Source organism: Megascapheus bottae, chromosome 4 (genome assembly GCF_031878675.1).
Source record: "Megascapheus bottae isolate mThoBot1 chromosome 4, mThoBot2.hap1, whole genome shotgun sequence".
NCBI classification, from domain to species: Eukaryota; Metazoa; Chordata; class Mammalia; order Rodentia; family Geomyidae; genus Megascapheus; species Megascapheus bottae.
Window position 1 is genome coordinate 64872921 of NC_143512.1, and position 18824 is coordinate 64891744.

An 18824-nucleotide genomic window follows, 5' to 3' on the forward strand; every position below is an offset into this window, starting at 1 on the left:
TTGCTCAAAGCTTGAGGCACAGACCCACTTCTGGTTTTTCCTGAGTAGTCTACTGGAGATAAGAGTCTCACGAATTTTCCTATCTGGACTGGCTTTGAACTGCAGACTTCAGGTCTCATTCTCCTGAGTAGCTAGGATAAATGAGAATGAGCCACCAGTGCCTAGCTAGGAAATATCTTAATTGGGATGTTTCAGGTGATCAAAATTAGTTATGCTGTCTGGATGCTACGCGAAAGGATGCATTTTTGTTTAGAGTTTTTCTTTCCTATTAAAACTCAGGAAGGGATTCTGTGAGGAGTTCAGGCTTCCCTGGGTTGTACATACAACAAATACTTCTTTGGAAGATTAAGTGTCAGCTCTTTTTTCTAAACTAAGACACACTGAAACCTCAAGATGAATGAATACATTTCAGGCTTTGCTTTTTCCTCCCAAATGTGCACAAGTTAAATATTAAGGACCTATTTTAAGTCTTTGATTTATATTTCACCTGATAAAACTATTAAAAACATCAAGAGACCAGAACATATTTTCGAGTAAAAGGACGAGATAGAGCTTGAAGCAAAATTTGGATCAAATCAACCAATTTAATGTCTGGCAAATGTTGGGAAATAGAAAAACTTTGCTGAAATTCTTCTTCAATCCACAACTCACAAGCTCTGTCTTGAACAGATGTAATCACAATGCAGAGAGAGAGAGAGAGAGAGAGAGAGAGAGAGAGAGAGAGAGAGAGAGAGAGAGAGAGAGAGAGAGAGAGAGAGAGAGAGACAGAGAGAGACAGAGACAGAGAGAGAGACAGAGAGAGAGACAGAGAGAGAGACAGAGACAGAGAGAGAGACAGAGACAGGGACAGAGACAGAGACACAGAGAGAGACAGAGAGGAAACAACAATAACACACAAATGAGGTGTAGTTCAGGTGCCAAAAGGAAATCTACTTTGCCATCTGCTATGGTTTGGAAGCAAGTCTCAAGTGCTATCCACACAAGTGAATTATATGTGGTTATTAGTAGTCTATTCCAACTGGCAAGGGATTCTGGGCCTCCTCTCCAAGCTGCTTCTAGTGTGTGCAAACATAGTTATATAGAGGGTACTTTACAGATGGCCAATAAATGAGGCTGGGATTCAAGACCTAACACTGACTCTAAAGTCTCCATGACTCTGGATAAAGTCCTTTGACTCTTATATTTTTTATTTTATTTTTCAAATTTGTAAACAAAAACTCAAAGAATAAAGACAGTCTCTATTCTTGCCCGGACTACTATGCTAGCATTGCAACTGGTTTTCCTGATTCTTCTTTTGCCTGTGCCCAACAAAATAATGCCCAAAGGGACACAATGTAAAAGTCAGGATTTCATTCTCTCCCTTCACTGGCACCCCATGTCCAGTGGCACCAAAATCTGAAGACCACAGGATGGCTGTTCCTGGCCTGCTTTCTACCTCCTTCAGGAATCCATCTTCTACCTCATAAACTTCCTACCCATCACCTCCTCATTCCTCCTTCACTTCAGACACAGTCCCAGAGTTTGCTACTTGTACTGTCTCCTCCCCATCTACAACATCCTTCCCAGATACTTGTATACATAACTAAGACTTATTACATTGGTCACTTTCTTCATGAGGTCTAGCCCAGATTTGTGTCTCCTTTAGCTAAGTAGGGTCAGAAGTTCTTATCGCCTTCTAAAGTCTAACACAGTTTCCTAGTTTATTGTACATATTGTTTATTATTACATTTACCTGCTAAACTGTAAGCTTGAATGTTGAATGTTTTGGGAAATTTTGTTTACTGACATATATTGAGTCCCTAAAACAATTTTTGGCTCATAGTAGGTGCTTAATGCATTGCTGGATGAATGAGCAGCACCACGAATTCTCTTTTAGCTGACCAGTGTCCACCAGTGTCTAGCTTCTAGTTGGTGTGAAAAACACTTACTGAATGCAGGCTCTCTCTGCTTTGTGTGTCCCAGAAAATATTATTTACCACTGAACTTCCTGACCTGAGCCCTACCCCAAGAAACAGACGCTGCTCAAAACTATTTGACTTCACTTTTAAAATCTGTATAAGTTAGGATAACTTATACTTAGATTCCTAGATTCACAAATGAGGAATGACAGTTCCTGGTTCCTAATTCTGTAATGTGGAGAAGAGCAAGCGCATTGCTAAAGATTTTTCTATAGACATATCCTGCATTGAGAGTCAAGGATGGGAATTCCCAGTCAGATTTTCCCAGTCATTGAGACGCCTAGTTACTTTATGCAAATAATTGAATCATTTTGCTGTTGTTGGTGATAGTGGTCATAGGGATTGAACTCAAAGTCTGAGTTCAAGGGCACTGTCCCAGAGCTTTTTTCACTCTACGCTAATGCTTTACCACTTTGAGTCATAGCGCCATTTCTGTTTTTTATTTTTTTTTTCCTAGTGGTTACTGGGAGATAAAAGTGGCACAGACTTTCCTGCTGTCATTGAACCACAATTCTCAGCTCTTGAGTAGCTAGGATTATGGGAGTGAGCCCCGCGCACCTGGAAAATTACTGAATCTTCAGCTCAAATCTACAGGATTTAATATCACTATTTCATTGATGAAGAGATGACTTAGAAAGAAGAAGCAGTGGTGCATGCCTGTGTCATTATTTCAAGTCATAGGTTCTTTTAGGTTCATATATATATATATATACATATATATATATATATATATATTCTAGCCTCTGGAAAAATAATTCTTTCCTGAAAAATGGCATGGATAGATTATAGAACAGGAGGTATTTAAGATTGTCTTGGGATTTAAGATTGTTCTGAGTATAAAAGAACTATGTGAACCAAAGGCATTATAAGTCTTAGTTGTTTTATGTGAATCCATCTTGTTCTAGTGAATTCTAAGTTGTTCTTGTGAATGTGTATCAAAACCACCCTACCAACATGTTAGTGGTTATTATGGCAAGCATTCAATCCATAATTATTTGAGAACTGAGTGCTGGTGGTTCCTATCTAGAATCTCAGCTAGTTAGGTGGCAGAGACATTCAGATCCCACTTTGAGGTCCAGGCACACAAGTCCCAGATTCTCTCTTTTCTGTCTGATGAATCTACTGGCCATAACATTCTATTAGCTTATTTTTACTAATAGGAAAAAGTCCTAGAGTGAGTTTACCTGGCCACGAATGTGGCTGGTCACTCCCCAGTCTTTGCTTTCATCCAGGCATTTCTTGGTGAGAAGGCTCAGGATTGGAGGCTGTTCTCAACCCTCTCCCACTTCTGTATGGTCACAGCTTTACAGATATGGGCCCTGGCCTGGTTTGCTCTTTTGTCCTTTGATATTTCCTGTTGCTGGAGGTGGGAAATACCTGTTGCAGGCTAGCTCTATCACGAGTGTCCAAAAGGAACTGAATCTGGATTATGGAAGAATACACAGGATGCAGAGACAAGTTTCTATGTGTGGCTCTGAGTGACAATTCTATAAGGGAAACCTTGGAGTTTTGAGATAGCCTTGGTACTCTATTCCTTTTTCTTTTTCTTTTTCTTTTGCCAGTTCTGGGGCTTGAACTCAGGGCCCGGACACTGTCCTTGGGCTTTCTCAAGGCTAGTACTCTACCTTTTGAGCCATAGCACCATTTCTGGGTTTTTCTGTGTATGTGGTACTGAGGAATCAAACCTGGGTCTTCATACATGCTAGACAAGCATTCTACTACTAGGCCAAACTCCCGGCCCCTGTGCTTTATTTCTTCAATCCTATTTTCCTCCTATTTGAGTCTGGGGCGTGCAGCTCAGTGATAAAGCCAAGCACATGCTTGGGGGGTGTGGGTGGGGAGAAGATTCTCCATTCAATGCTCAGAAACTCCCTGCCCCTGAAAAAGCAATATAAAATGGTAATTTCATTTGGAAATAATTCCAAAGGTCTTTTACATATGTGTCCCATCCACTGTCATGAAAAAAAAAATACCACCAGGTACCTGAGGTTGATGCCTGTAATTCTAGTTCCTTAGGGGGCTGAGATCTGAGGATCAGGATTTGAAGCCAGCCTGTGCAGAAAAGTCTGTCTCAGACTCTTATCTCCAATAAACTACTCAAACCAAATCAAACCAAACCAATCAAAAGTGGCACTGTGGCTCCAGTGGTAGAGCCCTAGCCTTGTGCACAAAAAGGCTCAGGGATAGTGCCCAGGCCCTGAGTTTGAGCCCCAGGACAGGCAAAACCGAACCAAACCGAACCAAACCAAACCAAACCACCTTTTCTTCTAGAAATAGCAACTAAATGTTCAGACTTCTCTTTTTAGAAAAGAAAATGAAATATATTAAAAAAATTCCAAGTTCTCCTCCGTGCCTTTTGCTCCCATGTTATCTACCTGTGAAAGCAGTTCCCATTACTGTTTATCCTCATTTCTATTCTTTCAGAGCCTTCACCCAGCTTGTTTATGTCTCTACTGTACAAATTGCAAGCATACTCCTATTTCCTGATTTTATCCTCTGCCCTGGCATCCAGGGTAGACCCTTTTGTGCTCTGATCATCAGGTTATCATTATAAGGATTCTGAGGAATTATTTATGAGCTGGATGACCCAGCCAAGACTCTACTTGAAAGAGCCAAAGGTTGGCCTGGGACACAGTGGTCCTGGCTTCTGGAATCTAATTCCCAGCTATCTCATATTTCGAAGTGTTCTTGAAAAGTTGCTTAAAGTTTCAGTTTCTAAACCTTTGTTAAAGTGAGGAAGTTTGGAGGGAGGTATAAAAAAGGAAACTTGTTCCATCTTTCAGTTTGGTTGTACATGGTAAGGGATGTAAAAATGTTTCAAAAGTTGAATGTATCATACAAATAAAAGCTTTAGTATCTCCTTTGAATTACATATAGAATTGGGTAGGACACAAAATACTTGTATGTGCTTAATTCTATCCTGAAATTAATGTATTGCAGCACAGATTTCCTTTTCTGTAGGCTAGTCTACAGAAAACTAGAAATCCATTCATTCTTATCTCTGACAGTGACAGCAGAAAGGAGCTTTAAAACAAATACCACAATGTGTGAGGCGCTAGTCACTCATGTCTGTCATCCTAGTGACTCAGGAGGCTGAGATCTGAAGATTGTGGTTCAAAGCCAGATGGGGTAGAAAAGTCTTTGAGACTCTTATTTCCAACAAACTACTCAGAAAACGTTGGAAGTGGCACTGTGGCTCAAATGGTAGTATGCTAGCCTTGAGCCAAAGAAGCTTTCAGGAGTGTGTGTGGGCGGGGGAGTTTGGCCTAGAGGTAGAGTGCTTGCCTAGCACGCATGAAGACTGGGTTCAATTTCTCAGTACCACATACCTAGAAAAAAGCCGGAAGTGGTGCTGAGGCTCCAGTGGTAGAGCTCTAGCCTTGAGAAAGTCCAAGGACAGTGCTCAAGCCCAGGACTGGCAAAAAAGAAGAAGAAGAAGAAGGAGAAGGAGAAGAAGAAGAAGAAGAAGCTTTTAGGGATAATGCCTAGGCCCTGAGTTCAAGCCCCAAGACTGGCATGCATGCATGCACAGAAACACACACACACACTCACAATTTAGGAAAACAAAATTACTACAACCCATATGGCATACAAATTAGAATGCATTATCAAAATTATAAATAAACATATCTTCAGATCCAGCAATTTCACTTCTACCACAAATATATTTTGCCTCCACAAATACTTAACACTTTGCCAGTGTAAAGTAACTCTGATGCAGGATTATTTATTACCTTATTTTATGGTAATATCTAAAGGTTAGAAACAGCATGAGTATCTATCAATTGGGAATTTCTTGGTACATCCATAAAATGCAGTCCCAAAAAAGAATGAGGGACCTCTTTATGTGCAATTGAGGAAGACGTTCCAAGGTTTATTGTACAGGGGGAAAGGAAAGTAGGAAAGAAATCTTCTTTATATACTATGTAGTCATTTGGACACAAAAGATAAAAACTTAAATATATAGTTTTTATACTCATTAAACTACTGGTAGATTTTCCAGTAGTTTAATAAGTATAAATGGCTTACCATTTATACTTTAATATTTACCAAGGTAAACCAGATCTCTGAGAGCAATCTCTCAGTGATCCCCTTAGAATGGGAATATTGTAAATGGGATACTTTGCTTTTCATAAAAGTTTTGACTTGGGACAACATGAATTTATTTACTGCTTGAGTACAATAGCAGAAATAAATAAAGAAAAAGTTCCAAGCAAAACAGGTTCTCAATTTTTTTATGTTCTTACTGAATTTCTTATTATTTCTTTTCTGTTTTTCTTTTTCTTTTTGTGGGTCATGGGGCTTGAATTCGGCCTGGGCGCTGTCCCAGAGCTCTTCAGCTCAAGGCTACCACCCTACCCTAGAGCTAAGCCCCACTTCCCATTTTCTAGAGGTTAATTGGAGATAAGAGTCTCAGGTCCTTTTGTGACCTGGCTGGCTTGGAACCTTGATCCTCAGATCTCAGGTTCCTGAGTAGCTAGGATTACAGGCATGAGCCACCACACCCATCTTCTCCATTATTTCTGTAAAATGTAAAATGTATGTCTATAAAATATAAAATGTATTTCTGTAAAAAGTCACTTTTGGTCTAGGTTGTTTACTCCTCAATCCCATTTTAATTTGCTCCAACAATAACTTGAAGCTACGGAGAAAGAAGGCCTCAAGTTTTGTTCATGAGTGGATCATTCTCTGACCAATAGCTCTCTTTTTCTGTGGCAAGAAACTGAATCTGAAACACTTTGAACTCAATTGTCATTATTAGTTCATGTGTTGCTCCAGACAACCAATTAGCTCCTAGAATTGCAAGTACTTGATACTGAGACCTCACATTATAAACCACCCACAAAGGTAACATTATTTTGCATAAAGTATTGTAGTGTTGGAATTTGCAAAGCCCTGGGAGTTTTATTGAATCTGTGGGTCATGGGACTTGAACTCTGTTTCTGGGAGCTGTCCCTGAGCTCTTCAGCTCAAGGCTACCTCCCTATACCCGAGCTACAGCTCCACTTCCCATTGTCTAGTGATTAATTGGAGATAAGAGTCCCACATTCTTTAGTGCCTGGGCTTGCTTTGAACCACGATCCTCAGATCTCAGCCTCCTGAGTAGCTAGGATTACAGGCAAGAGCCACTGTGCCAGGCAACTTTTTTCTTTTTTAATTAAAAAAATTATCTTTAAATAGTTGTAAAAAGAAGTTTCCATTTAACAAAGTGGTTTTTGAATACCACATATCTTGATTCAAGTCACCTCTTTCAACATTCTCACCCATCCTTCCCCTCCCCACTCCTTCCCTCACTCTTCTTAATTTATATGACACACATTGGAGACTTATCTGCAGTTCTCTACCTCTTCTCTTCATTTTCCACCCTTTTCCCCATGACCCCACCCTACCCCTTTTGAGCACCTGCTGCTGGGTGTTTTATTTTGGAATTACACTTAGATATCTCAGTTAATACATTTGTATACACTTGCATAACACCCAGTATATTTACATATAAGTTTATAAGCTAAATTTAGTTCCTACATACAAGAGAAAATATGCATCTTTGTCTCATAATTTCTTCAGTTGTCCTTAATAAGCAAGTCTAAGGAAACAAAGATAAGTCAAAAACAGAAACAACTTGGTCGCAGGTAATCTCTTAGATGCATAATTTCCTGCTTAGTGCCTTTTCCTTTGCATGGATCAATGAGCCCAAGACACTAGCCAGCCTCCTGCCAAGCACAAGTATCCAGGAAGTTTAGTCTTGTTTGCTTTAATGATGCAATTTTAAGAGATGTGGTGTATCTAAAAGGAGTCAATGCTGAAAAGGGAACTGTCCACTTCTACTCTCATTAAGCGTAATTGAGCCTCATCTTACAAGGTTCTCTCAATAGCAGTCCACTGTATTTTTTCCCCTAAGAGGCTGTAGCAGTTGGTGGCCTGAGAGTATTGTTGGAGAACTGAAGAAATCTCTTTGGGACAGGAAGAATGGAGCTACTTTCTCAGCCTTGAAATTTAAAACTTGATTGTGCCTTTCAATTTGCTGCTCCTAAATTTACTTTGAAATCTTTCGATCTTTGGTATGATAGACAAAGCGGGGGAAAAGTGTGCCACCTCCCACTCTCGGGCTAAGTCATCTAGATTACACCTTTCCTTCTCTCCCTGACTGAGGTGTTTATCTTTCCCTGAGCACCTCTGTCCTGTAGTTTCTCTTTTATCATTTCTTTGAATGGACAAATAATTCTCTATGCTCTATACTCTGCTTCAACCTTTTCAGGACTGTGAAAATTAGAAATTATATTCTTAATGAATATAGCTTCTTCTCTGTGTTGTTGATTTGTGTGGAATGGCTTACAAATATAGAATGAAGGCATCTTCATGCTGTATAAATAAATATTTTAGGTGACTTTTTAGTCTTCCTTGATATGAGCTATTTTCTCTGACTAGGCAAACTGATGCAAATACTCTTGACCTAGGAAATGAGGCTCTCAGTAATTTTGATATCACTGAAGTGGCTATAAAACTCAATTCAACCGAGAGCTCAGTGGACATCGCCCAGGCTGAATTCAAGCCCCATGACCCACAACAAACAAACAAACACACACACACACACACACACACCCCACCCCACCCCACCCCACCCCAAACTCATAATTCCTATATCCAGTGAACACAATGGCTAAAGTTAATGCCCTGAGTGCTTGGTATGTTTCCTCATCTCACAGAAATGATGCAGTCACTTAGCTGCCAGGTCAAATACTTGTCCTATGACAGCGCCACAGTAGTGCTCCATAAATATGGAGTATTCTAACACCTGGAATGTACCACTTGGGAAAGATAGTGCTTAAACTTTAGTTATCTTCTCCGTGTCAATTGGCCAAAGCAAGGACAGCTTCCTTCGTTCCCTGTCCTTGACCCCAGGATCCTCAGAACAACCCAGTGAGCACTGATCAGAAGGGCCTTTCTGCCTCCTCAATTCTAAGCTGGAACTTCTCCTTTCCATTTCTCCTCCCAGCAAGAATTCAGTAAAGACTCGGCTAATTGCTGTAAGAAAATGAGAATAGTACTCTCTGAAAGAAGAGATCTACACCCAGAGCAACAGGGGATGGGGAAGAGAGCAGTCTGAGGAGAAGACAGGGTGTACGCTTATATGATGTCAAGAACTCTGGAAAAAATGACTTCACTGTTGACGGAGAGAAAATAAACTTAATAAGAAAGAAAAAAATGACTTCACCGTTTTTTCCACAGAATCATAATAATAAAACATGGCTTCATCCCTGGGTCATTCTGAGTTTTAAATGAAATCAAAACACAACAAAACTTGGCATAAAGCATGAATGCTAGCTGTTATTGTTGGTGGTAGGCATTATTGTTGTGATGACAGATGAGGAAACTGAGGCTCAGAGAGGTCAAATGCCTTCTTTAGAATCACACAGTTGTATGATTTACTAATCATATAACTTATTATGTGAACTCAAGTCCATATTTTACCAAAATATGGCACATCTAGAGACATCAGTGCAGGTGTTTATGAGCCAATGGAACAAACCTTGAAAATACCAACATAGAATGATGCCATATATTATGTAAAGCAGTAAATATCATTCCATAATACCATTATATCATTTTTAAGATTTCAAAATTATCTATAAAGGCACATAAATTTAAGAACATAATTAAAATTAAGCTGAGTCTTTGTATTCCATAGATACATATCAATCTATATATCAATATATATCTGTAGAATAAATATCCAGTCCTAGACCTATAGGTCTATATAGATATATTTATATCTCCAAATTCATGTCAAGGACCTGGAGTACTTGAACATTGAGTCATCGCTCTTGTATTGTTTGGATCTAATACCCACATATCAAGGAGACCATGTGCCTTTTGTTCCTTTGGTCTTGGTTTATCTCACTCAACATGATTTGCTCTAGCTCCATCCACTTCCCAGCAAATACCATTATTTTATCTTGTCTGGTGGCTATGTAGAACTCCATTGTATATATATATACCACATTTTTTGTACCCATTCATCTGTAGTGGGCCATTTGGGTTGTTTCCACCACTTGGCTATTGTGAACAGTGCACAGGTTAAGCAGATTATGTATTCAGTAGAGAATAGCTAGTGGTACCTGAAATCCCAATTACACAGGAGGCTAAAAGTAGGAAGATATAGTCTGAAGCCATCCCTTGGTCAGACCATGAGATCCTACCTGAAAAATAACTAAAGCAAAAAAAAAAAAAAAAAAAACAGGGATGGATGATGCATGGCTCAAGTGGTAGAACATCCAACTAGCAAGCAAAAGGTCCTGAAATAAAATCTAGTACTACCAAAAACCCTATCAAATTATATGAAAACTTATTCAGAAGAAAGTGATATTCTATCCTCTATCCTAGCAGGTACCCATGAGGACTAGTTTCTTGAATGACTTTGAAATTATACTGAATTTGTGATTTAAGTTTATTGACAAAGAGTATGACAGAATGAGGAAATGTCTTACAAAAATGTAGTCAGTATACATTCTAACTTTAATAAAGGCATCTCAAGTGAAGACTTTGTGTGTGTGTGTGTGTGTGTGTGTGTGTGTGTGTGTGTGTGTGAAGAGAGAGATCAAGAGCAAAGAAAGATACCAATTACAGAGTTGTATTAATTCATTAAGAAAAGCTACTATCTGTCTACACAAGTCTATCTGCAGATTCTGACCCCTTCAGCTGCAAGAATCATTCAGAGTTCTTTGCTTGAGATTCATCCCTTGGACAGAGAAATGAGTCACATCCTGTGACTTGATCATGACAGAAGACTTTACATTTCTTTCTGTAAGGTGTCAGAGGTCTCTCTAACATACCTTACTACAACTAGAAATGGGAAAGTGCTTTCTGGAGAAGAAAACAAAACAGTGACTTTTCTTCTCTACATGTTATTGGTCAGACAGACACTTGCAATAGCCTTAGAGAGCAAAGGATCTGCAACTTTCCTCACAAAGACTCTTAAAGGGACTTGGAGCTTGGCACTGTGTCTAGCAGGTTGCTGACCTGCTCTTGTCACATGGAGTTGGGCTCTAGTGTTGCATGTTAGACTTTGAAATTGCTTAGAAATGACATTATGACATAAAATTGCATGAGTGGTCTTTTACTTACATGTATTGAGGGGATGACACTGAAATACATACAGTTCTCTCATGTGAATTCATATGTCTCTCCTCCATCATATATTTTTTGAGTACATCCATTTTATTTTAAACAATTAGTCTGAAAACAAAATCTATCCTAATTCACAGGCTTTTCTAGTACTTTTTTTTCCCTGCCAGTTCTGGGGCTAGAACTCAGGGCCTGAGCACTGTCCTTGAGCTTTCCTCAAGGATAAGTGCTTGAGCCACAGCACTACTTCCGGCTTTTTTCTATGTACGTGGTACTGAGGACTCCAATCTGGGTCTTCGTGCATGCCAGGCAAGCACTCTACCACTAGGCCAAACTCCCGTTCCCTATAGTACCTTTAAGAATCTGAAAATGAAGTAATCACTATAGCTCTTTTCATAACATATTTTAGGGGGAACCCCCCCCCAGCTATTTCCTTTTTCCTTGCTAGAATTTTCCTGATCCTCTCCATGCTGCAGCTAAATTGAAGAGTTGATATGCAGACACATTCATTGCCTATTATTTTGTTTCAGGCTGATGTAGACATGGAACCCAGTGGCAGCTTGAATGGAGCCTTTGTTTCTGGGGGGCCCTCTATGGGAGACACACCAATAGATAACTGAAGGGTTCTTCCTTCTCTCAAATCTGTTTGCCACTAAGTTGTCTGTTTGTTATTCCAAGTCTTTGGTGTGGAGTTGGTGGTCTCTCTGACTATCAATGAGCTCTTTTCATGTGTTTCTTTGTTAGTGCCTTCTTCTCCTTGCTTCTAACTCCTCAGTCTCCATGAGTAAAGCCAACCATCAAGGCACTCAGCCAATTTATCTACCCTACCTCAGCCAACTCTCAGTGCAATTCTCACAAATCTGAGGAAAGGCCTCACTGGGCTAGGAAATGATTCAGGAACTTTTAGAGAAAATGAGCTTTTTGACTTTTATTAGAAATGTTATTCCTTTATATTTAGGGACTTTCTTCTCCATCCATCTACCTTCCATGTTCAAGTTTTGTTACTTTCCATTCTTCTAAGACAGAAATATTGCTTTCTTAGAGATTGAATTCTTCTGGTGCTTAGAACACCATTTCTTCATCTCTTCCCAACATCTTCTAGTATTAGTGAGCTGCATTATTACACACATAGGATTGCAAAAATAAATGGGTGCTTATTAAATGAACAAGAGGATTATGGCTTAATTGTGCACGAATTAGAAGTTTTCTTCTGAGTGTCACCCGGCACTAAATGAGCTAATCTAACACAAAACACCCAGAAAATAGCCAGAACTTTTACTATGTAACTGTTTCCTAGGAATATACAACTATTACTTGGCTTGATAACTATGACTCAAAGTCAAACTAGCAAGGTGAGGATCCTGCAGTTTGTATTGTATCCCTAAATAATGATACAAATCCTCCAGGAATAAAATAAAATACTTCATACCTCGAAACCTGCAAAAATTAAGTCATGACTTTTCTAATGAATCAGGGCACATTCATTTTGAACATTTCTACAATGAATCAAATCAAATAACAATTATGGAAAGAAGTCAAAGATAACAAACACTAAAATTTTCTTAATTTTTACTTAAACTGTTATCTTTGTACAGTTAGTGAATCTTGGCTAATTACAAGGCAGAAATGAGAACCACATGAATATCTTTTTGTTTGAGTAGTAAATTGGTAGAAACTTCGGTGTTTTTTTTTTTAAGTTACAGCACTTTTGTTTGTTTGTTTGTTTTAAAATATAGTGTTAGTTTATATATGTCCAACCTATGGTCAAAAATCTCAAAAAAAGTTTCAAATAAGTGGTTTTTTTCCCTCAATTATATTTAAAGATATTTAAATTTTTTCTCAGTTATATTTAAATATATATTAAACTAAAAATTCAGGTACAATAAACCAGACAAAATATTTATCATGATTATTGATTGCTGCAAACTACGCTAACTTAGTTTGTGACTAAATTACTACAGTGGCCCTGTGTGGCTATGAATGAAAGATCTGTTAACATTTTCCCCATTTACCTTTCCCAGCTTTGTGAGTGAGAAAGTGCAAACAAGAAAGATTCGGCCACTATGGTGAAGGCTCAGAGTCAGCAGGAGTGCAAATGTAATTACTCTTAGGGACCCATATTTCATTTGGGGTGTACTAATTCTCTAAATTAGTTTTAAGTCAAAGTGAACTTGAATAATAATTGCATTTTGGCCAAGTCTAGCATGTTTCCTTGTTTTTGTTATTATTTAACTGTTCATGCCTAATGATTAAATTATCACTCCTTTATCCCTGCATGAATTGGGGAAATGTTTGGTTTATTTTTCTCCTTTTCATACAACTAATTGATTTGCATAATGCCTAGTAAAGTCTCTTTTAGATTCCCAGATGTCTGCTATATATTACTACAAGTCTGCCAGCAAACTAATTTCTAATTTCGGGGTGTGGGGGGAGGAGGGAGGATGGAGGGAGGAACCTGGAATATCTTAAAAACTCTTTTTGTTTTCTAGATAAGATCCCAATAGAGTGCATGCTGCCCTTGAACCGAGATCCCCTAGTCCCCCACACACTGGGCTTGAAAGCGTGCACATCTGGGGAGGATATCATTTTGATTGCCTCCAATCTGTTTATCTGATAATGTTCCCCAGCCGAGAAAGAAGATACAGGGTTTTCTGTTTTGGTGTTTATCAAGTGACTCACCTACAAGGACAGCAGAGACAGTGAGCAGCACAAAAGCATTCCGAAACAGGTAACTTTTAATGTCGTCCTTTGTGATGTTTTGCACTTTCTTCTTGGCCAAAAGCGTGCGTTTGCGGACTCCTTGCTGGAATCTTTCCATCCTGCCCCCTGCTCTGGGCTCTTCTCCATTGTTTTTTGTCATGTTTTACTTTTCTAGAAATATTACTTCTTTTGCACTTCAGTGTCTCTGAATTCGTCCCAGAAAGTCAAACCTCCTCTTGGTGTTAAGAGAACACCACTAGAAAGAGAGGGGAGAGAGACAAGGATTATAGCTTCAGGAGAGAGAAAACAGGGCTTCCCACACCAAGGCAGGCTACGGGCAGATTGCGCAATCTAAGTAGAAGTCAGAGACTGGAGAGCTGCAAAATCAGACTTCCAAGTGTATTTTATTAGACCATGTGGGAAAAACTGGCATAAATTTAGAATGAATTCAGAATTTGCAGAAACCTGTGACCTACTTATGGAAGTTTGTCTTTACCCCACTTAGTCAAATCGTAAAAAGTGCTTTTATGACCCATCACCCCTTTTCCCCTACCTTGTTCCTCAGAATCTAGCCAAGCACCTTACACACCTTATACAATGTATGCATTCAACAAATCTCCAAGTGAACTCAAACACACAGGAAGTACACCAGCCATAGTAGATAACAGCCAGGGCAGTGAAAAAGATTACAATGTGGATCTTAATCAGAATCTTCCTAATATAGGTACTGAAGTAACTGGCTATTTTCTTTTTAAAGAGACTATCAACTAGTTAATATGGTCATTAAAAAACAACATATAAGTGGCCAGGGGACATAAAAATACATTTGACCATTTTACAGGATAACTTTTGAAATTTTCCATGAAATAAGCAAAGTGCTCCAGGCACATCTACACACGATCGGAAGGAAATCCCAATTAATTTTGTTACAAGTGGAAGTACAGAGTAGCATTTATGTTTGTGGCCAATAACCAAGAGTCTCTTGTGGAAAAGATCCACGGACTCACTGACTTCTCCCTGACTTCTACGTGTTCTAAACCTTTGAATTTCTACAGCAGAAGAGGAGAGGAATCCAACTGTATTCCAAACATTACTTTGTGTGGTTTCTGATTTTTTTTTTGTTTGCTTGCTTGTTTTTAACGTGCTCTTAGGTTATTCATAGACAATTAAGCAAACTCCTTTCCTCGCTGGAAATCAGCTGCTCCAGGGGAGAAAAAAAACCTCAAAGACTTCCTCCTGCTGTGTTACTAGAGTTCTAATCCCTACTCCACAGTCCTGCCTGTGCATTTGTGCATCTGGCCATGCAGGCAGCCGGCGTGTGGGTCTTGGGGGAGGTAGCTGAGAACCCCGCGTTCTGCCAGGGTTTGGCAGCTCCAAGAGAGGCAAAGAAAAAAAAAAAAAGATTTGACTTAACGTACAATCGCTGGTCATAGACAATAAGACCTACACCTTGTTTAAAACTCTGCACCAGATTAAAAGCTTAAAGAAACAGGAGGAGACAGGGCAGGGTCCAGATTTTTTTTTTTTAAACTAATAGTAGCTTCCCTTTACTAATCAAATCACTGTTAAGCAGATCAGCTCAATCTTGATTCTCGCCTAAGGTCTCTAACCACAACGAATGACTCAACCGCGAATTAAAAGAGGATCCGGCAAAAATACACTCAGGACGGTTAGATCTTAGCAGGGATTTATCTACCAAAATGGCCAGCGTTTACTGTGCTACGCTCTGCTGCTTTGGGGGGACAGATTACATGGGCAGAGAGGAGGTGAAACGAGAGAAATCAAACCCAGTTAGGAGCAGGGGACGTCACACTTACCTTTTCTGAAAAAAAAAATTATTTTTTTAACGGGTGGAAGATAACCCAGGCTGTGGACAAGGTGAATTCCCCAGCAGGTACAACGGAGTAACTGGACGGAGGGAGCCGGCAGGACAGGCTGGCCCTGACCGAACGCATGTGCTCCGGGAAACTGCAAGTTACAACCACAGCAACTTAAGAAAAGGGGAGGAGCCTGGGAGAGGGAGGGAGGGAGGAAGGGGGGGGAAGGAAAACCACACAGGCAAGGAGAGGGAGCCCCGAGGTTACGGGAATATTGATTATTTTTGGCACACCACAAGCGTGCTTGCTGGCTTTGTTTTTGCTCCTCAGACCACTTTCACGCCTTGCCAGTCTCCTCTCATTAGAAATGCAAAAAAATCGAAACCAGACATAGAAAGTAATACTGTGAAAAAATAAAGACACACACACACACACACACGTACCCTGGAGAGCTGGAGGTCTTGATTAGAACGTTCCTAAGACTTTGTTAAGACTAAAATTTAATCACCTCCCATTATTGTAGGGTGCCTCCCCTAAAGGAACAAGAAAGTTGTGTGCTCTTTTGCCTGCTTGTACAAACTGTTATGTAAAAGTACCCGCCTCCCTCCTCTTTTTTTTTTTTAAAGAATCGGAGTATAATTGGCATTTCTTGGGATGATCCTAGATACAATCAAGTATGGAGAGTTTAAAAAAAAAAGTGCATACAGCAATTCTTGACACTTGTCTGAAGTTACTCAAAGCACATGATGAAACTTGCCTGTTGGAGCAGTTTTAAAAACTCGGTCATAAAAAAAAACCTAATTGAACTCAGACCCATTGCATTGCAAGCTTGGAGAAAGTTGGACACACTAAAGGATTAGGATCTTGGCCAAACTGTTAAGAGCAGAAGATTTTAACAGTGCAAATGGGCTCTCAGAGTCCCTTGATTTCAAGATAGGTTGCAATTCAGGTGCTTCCATTTGAAAGGAAGCTGTCTTCACTCCACCCACCCCTGGAACCCCAGTTTTAGTCTAGAGTTAGAAAAATCCCATCGCTTTGAGAATAGAATTTGGAGTCCAATTTTCTTACAAGGAAAATAGATTGTGAAAACAGATCTTCCTAAGTTAACAAATACGTTTAGAGCCTGCCTAGCCCTCAAACTAAAAACTTGAAACAAAATAGTTCATTAGAAACCAAAACACATACCATAAATCACAGCCAGAGTTCCATGCTCGCTCACCAAATTCCCCGTGCAAAAATCGGCTCAGATTTTGTGTCTGCCATCCAACACAAAAGTATGTGTTTTTGTTCTTCATTAGCAAACCCAGGGAGTTAGAAAGAAATAATTCCCTGCCAACCTCAATTGTGCATGTATGTGCTTTTCAACAGCCTCTGGTTGGAATGCAATGGCAAATCATGTCAATGCCCTAAAATTATAAATTAGTGCCAATTAGAACTACTTCCTAATTTGGCATCCTTTTAAGAATTCACTGGAAGTACATTCTCTTGACAGTGTCAGCCCTCAGCCATCTTTCTTATCCTCTGATCTCCTTGCATCTGTACTGCATTGCTTAACACTTAATCATGTCTTCTCTTGTGTCCTTACTTCCAAAATCATGTAACACTTTCACTGCTCAACTAAATTATAATTTCTTAGGGATAATAACGTCTTATAAATAGCAAACTTAAGCAATTCTTCTGATAGCTGGCATGATGTAAGGGTGTGAAGCAAACTATTTTCCAGCATTCTGAGTTGAAACATCAACTGCTTGTTTTTATGTTGGATCTTCTCTCTTAGATGTGAGGAGAAGATCTCATTTCTGGACATTGTGACCACTTAAAGAAGGAAGGTTTTATTGACATATCAGTCTCCTACCTGTGCCATGAATTCAGGACTAATTTGTCTACATTTCTTGTGGACATGACTTGTCCTTTAAGGCAATTTGAGTGAACTCTTATGGCGTGAAGTGGGGATTTCAAGCCCAGGGCCTTTTTTGTTTTTTCTTTTTTTTGTGAGTCATGGGGCTTGAACTTGGCCTGGGAACTGTCCCTGAGCTCTTCAGCTCAAGACTACCACCCTATCCTTGAGCCAAACCCTATTTCCTGTTTTCTAGAAGTTAATTGGAGATAAGAGTCTCACATTCTTTAGTGCCTGGGCTGGCTTTGAACCTTGATCCTCAGATCTCAGCCTCCTGAATAGCTAGGATTACAGGCATGATCCACTGCACTGGGCAAGCCCAGTGACATTACTATCTTTTATTTTTAGTTTTTAGTTTTTGAAGGCAATTAAAAGGATAACCGTACATTGGTTAGCACCAAGATGAGAAAACTCAAGTTTCCCTTTTTTCTTCCTCTTTATTTTTTTCTTTTAACCTCCTAATCCCTAAAGTTAGGTGAAAAAAAATCCCATTATTTCAGCTTGTGCATGCAGACATTCAGAAAGTCTGGTGCCAGTGGAGAAGGGAAGTAATTCACTACTGAAAGTTTTGTTGGCTGTAATAAAACCTAATGGGAAAATGAGATGCAAAGGGTTTCAGTTCAGAATTCATATGAAATACAAGGTTTGGGCCTAGTATAATATTGGGAATTGCTTTGTCTAAGCACATTTTCTGTTGTTGGAAATAATGTCCTGAGGGCAATCTGAATTTTATACAACTGCTTCCTATTTTTCCTATCCCTCCCCCCACTGTAGATAGGACCCTTGAGCTTTAAAACAGTTTCCTTCTTAGAAACAGTAAATAAATGAAAAACCAAGAGCAAATGCAGTCATGCCATTCAGTATACACTATGTGGAAAATGATCTATGTGACTATATAACCATGTAACAGGGATGGGAGGAAGAAACTGAAGGAAAGTGAAAGAAAGGGTGACATTGTCCAGAAAAAGAAATATACTCATTACCTGGCTTATGATATGGTAACCCCTCTGTACAAACACTTAATAATAGCCATAAAATTATATTTAAAAATTATGAGCAAGTTCTTATGTACTGTATTTTACTTAAAACTTCCCAGGGCAAGAGACCCAGAGCCAAGGATGTTTAAATGTTGGGGTTCTAGAATGAAAGAACAGAAGATACACACATGGAAGATACTCTGCTTTTTGAAAAATTTGCTAAGATTTTTCTTTGAAGATTTTTTTGTTATAGATTAATTTTTTCTTTTGGGGGAAAAGTTAACACGACAACAAAACAACCAAAAGCAACTCATCCTTAAAGAAAGTATCTCCATTAATTGGTTTGAAGTAT

At 39.2% G+C, this 18824-nt stretch overlaps 1 protein-coding gene across 1 annotated transcript in view; it reads right to left on the reverse strand.

Annotated features, from left to right (window-relative positions):
* Nucleotides 1–15750, reverse strand: part of Slc1a3 (solute carrier family 1 member 3) — a 78898-nt gene extending 63148 nt beyond the window's left edge. Inside the window, exons 1-2 of the mRNA XM_090332039.1 lie at nt 15599–15750; nt 13761–14037 (exon numbers count right to left, since the gene is read on the reverse strand). Coding sequence (XP_090188165.1) covers nt 13761–13941 — 181 coding nt within the window. The 5' untranslated portion in view covers nt 13942–14037; nt 15599–15750. The remainder of the gene's footprint in view (nt 1–13760; nt 14038–15598) is intronic.
* Nucleotides 15751–18824: the final 3074 nt, after the last annotated feature.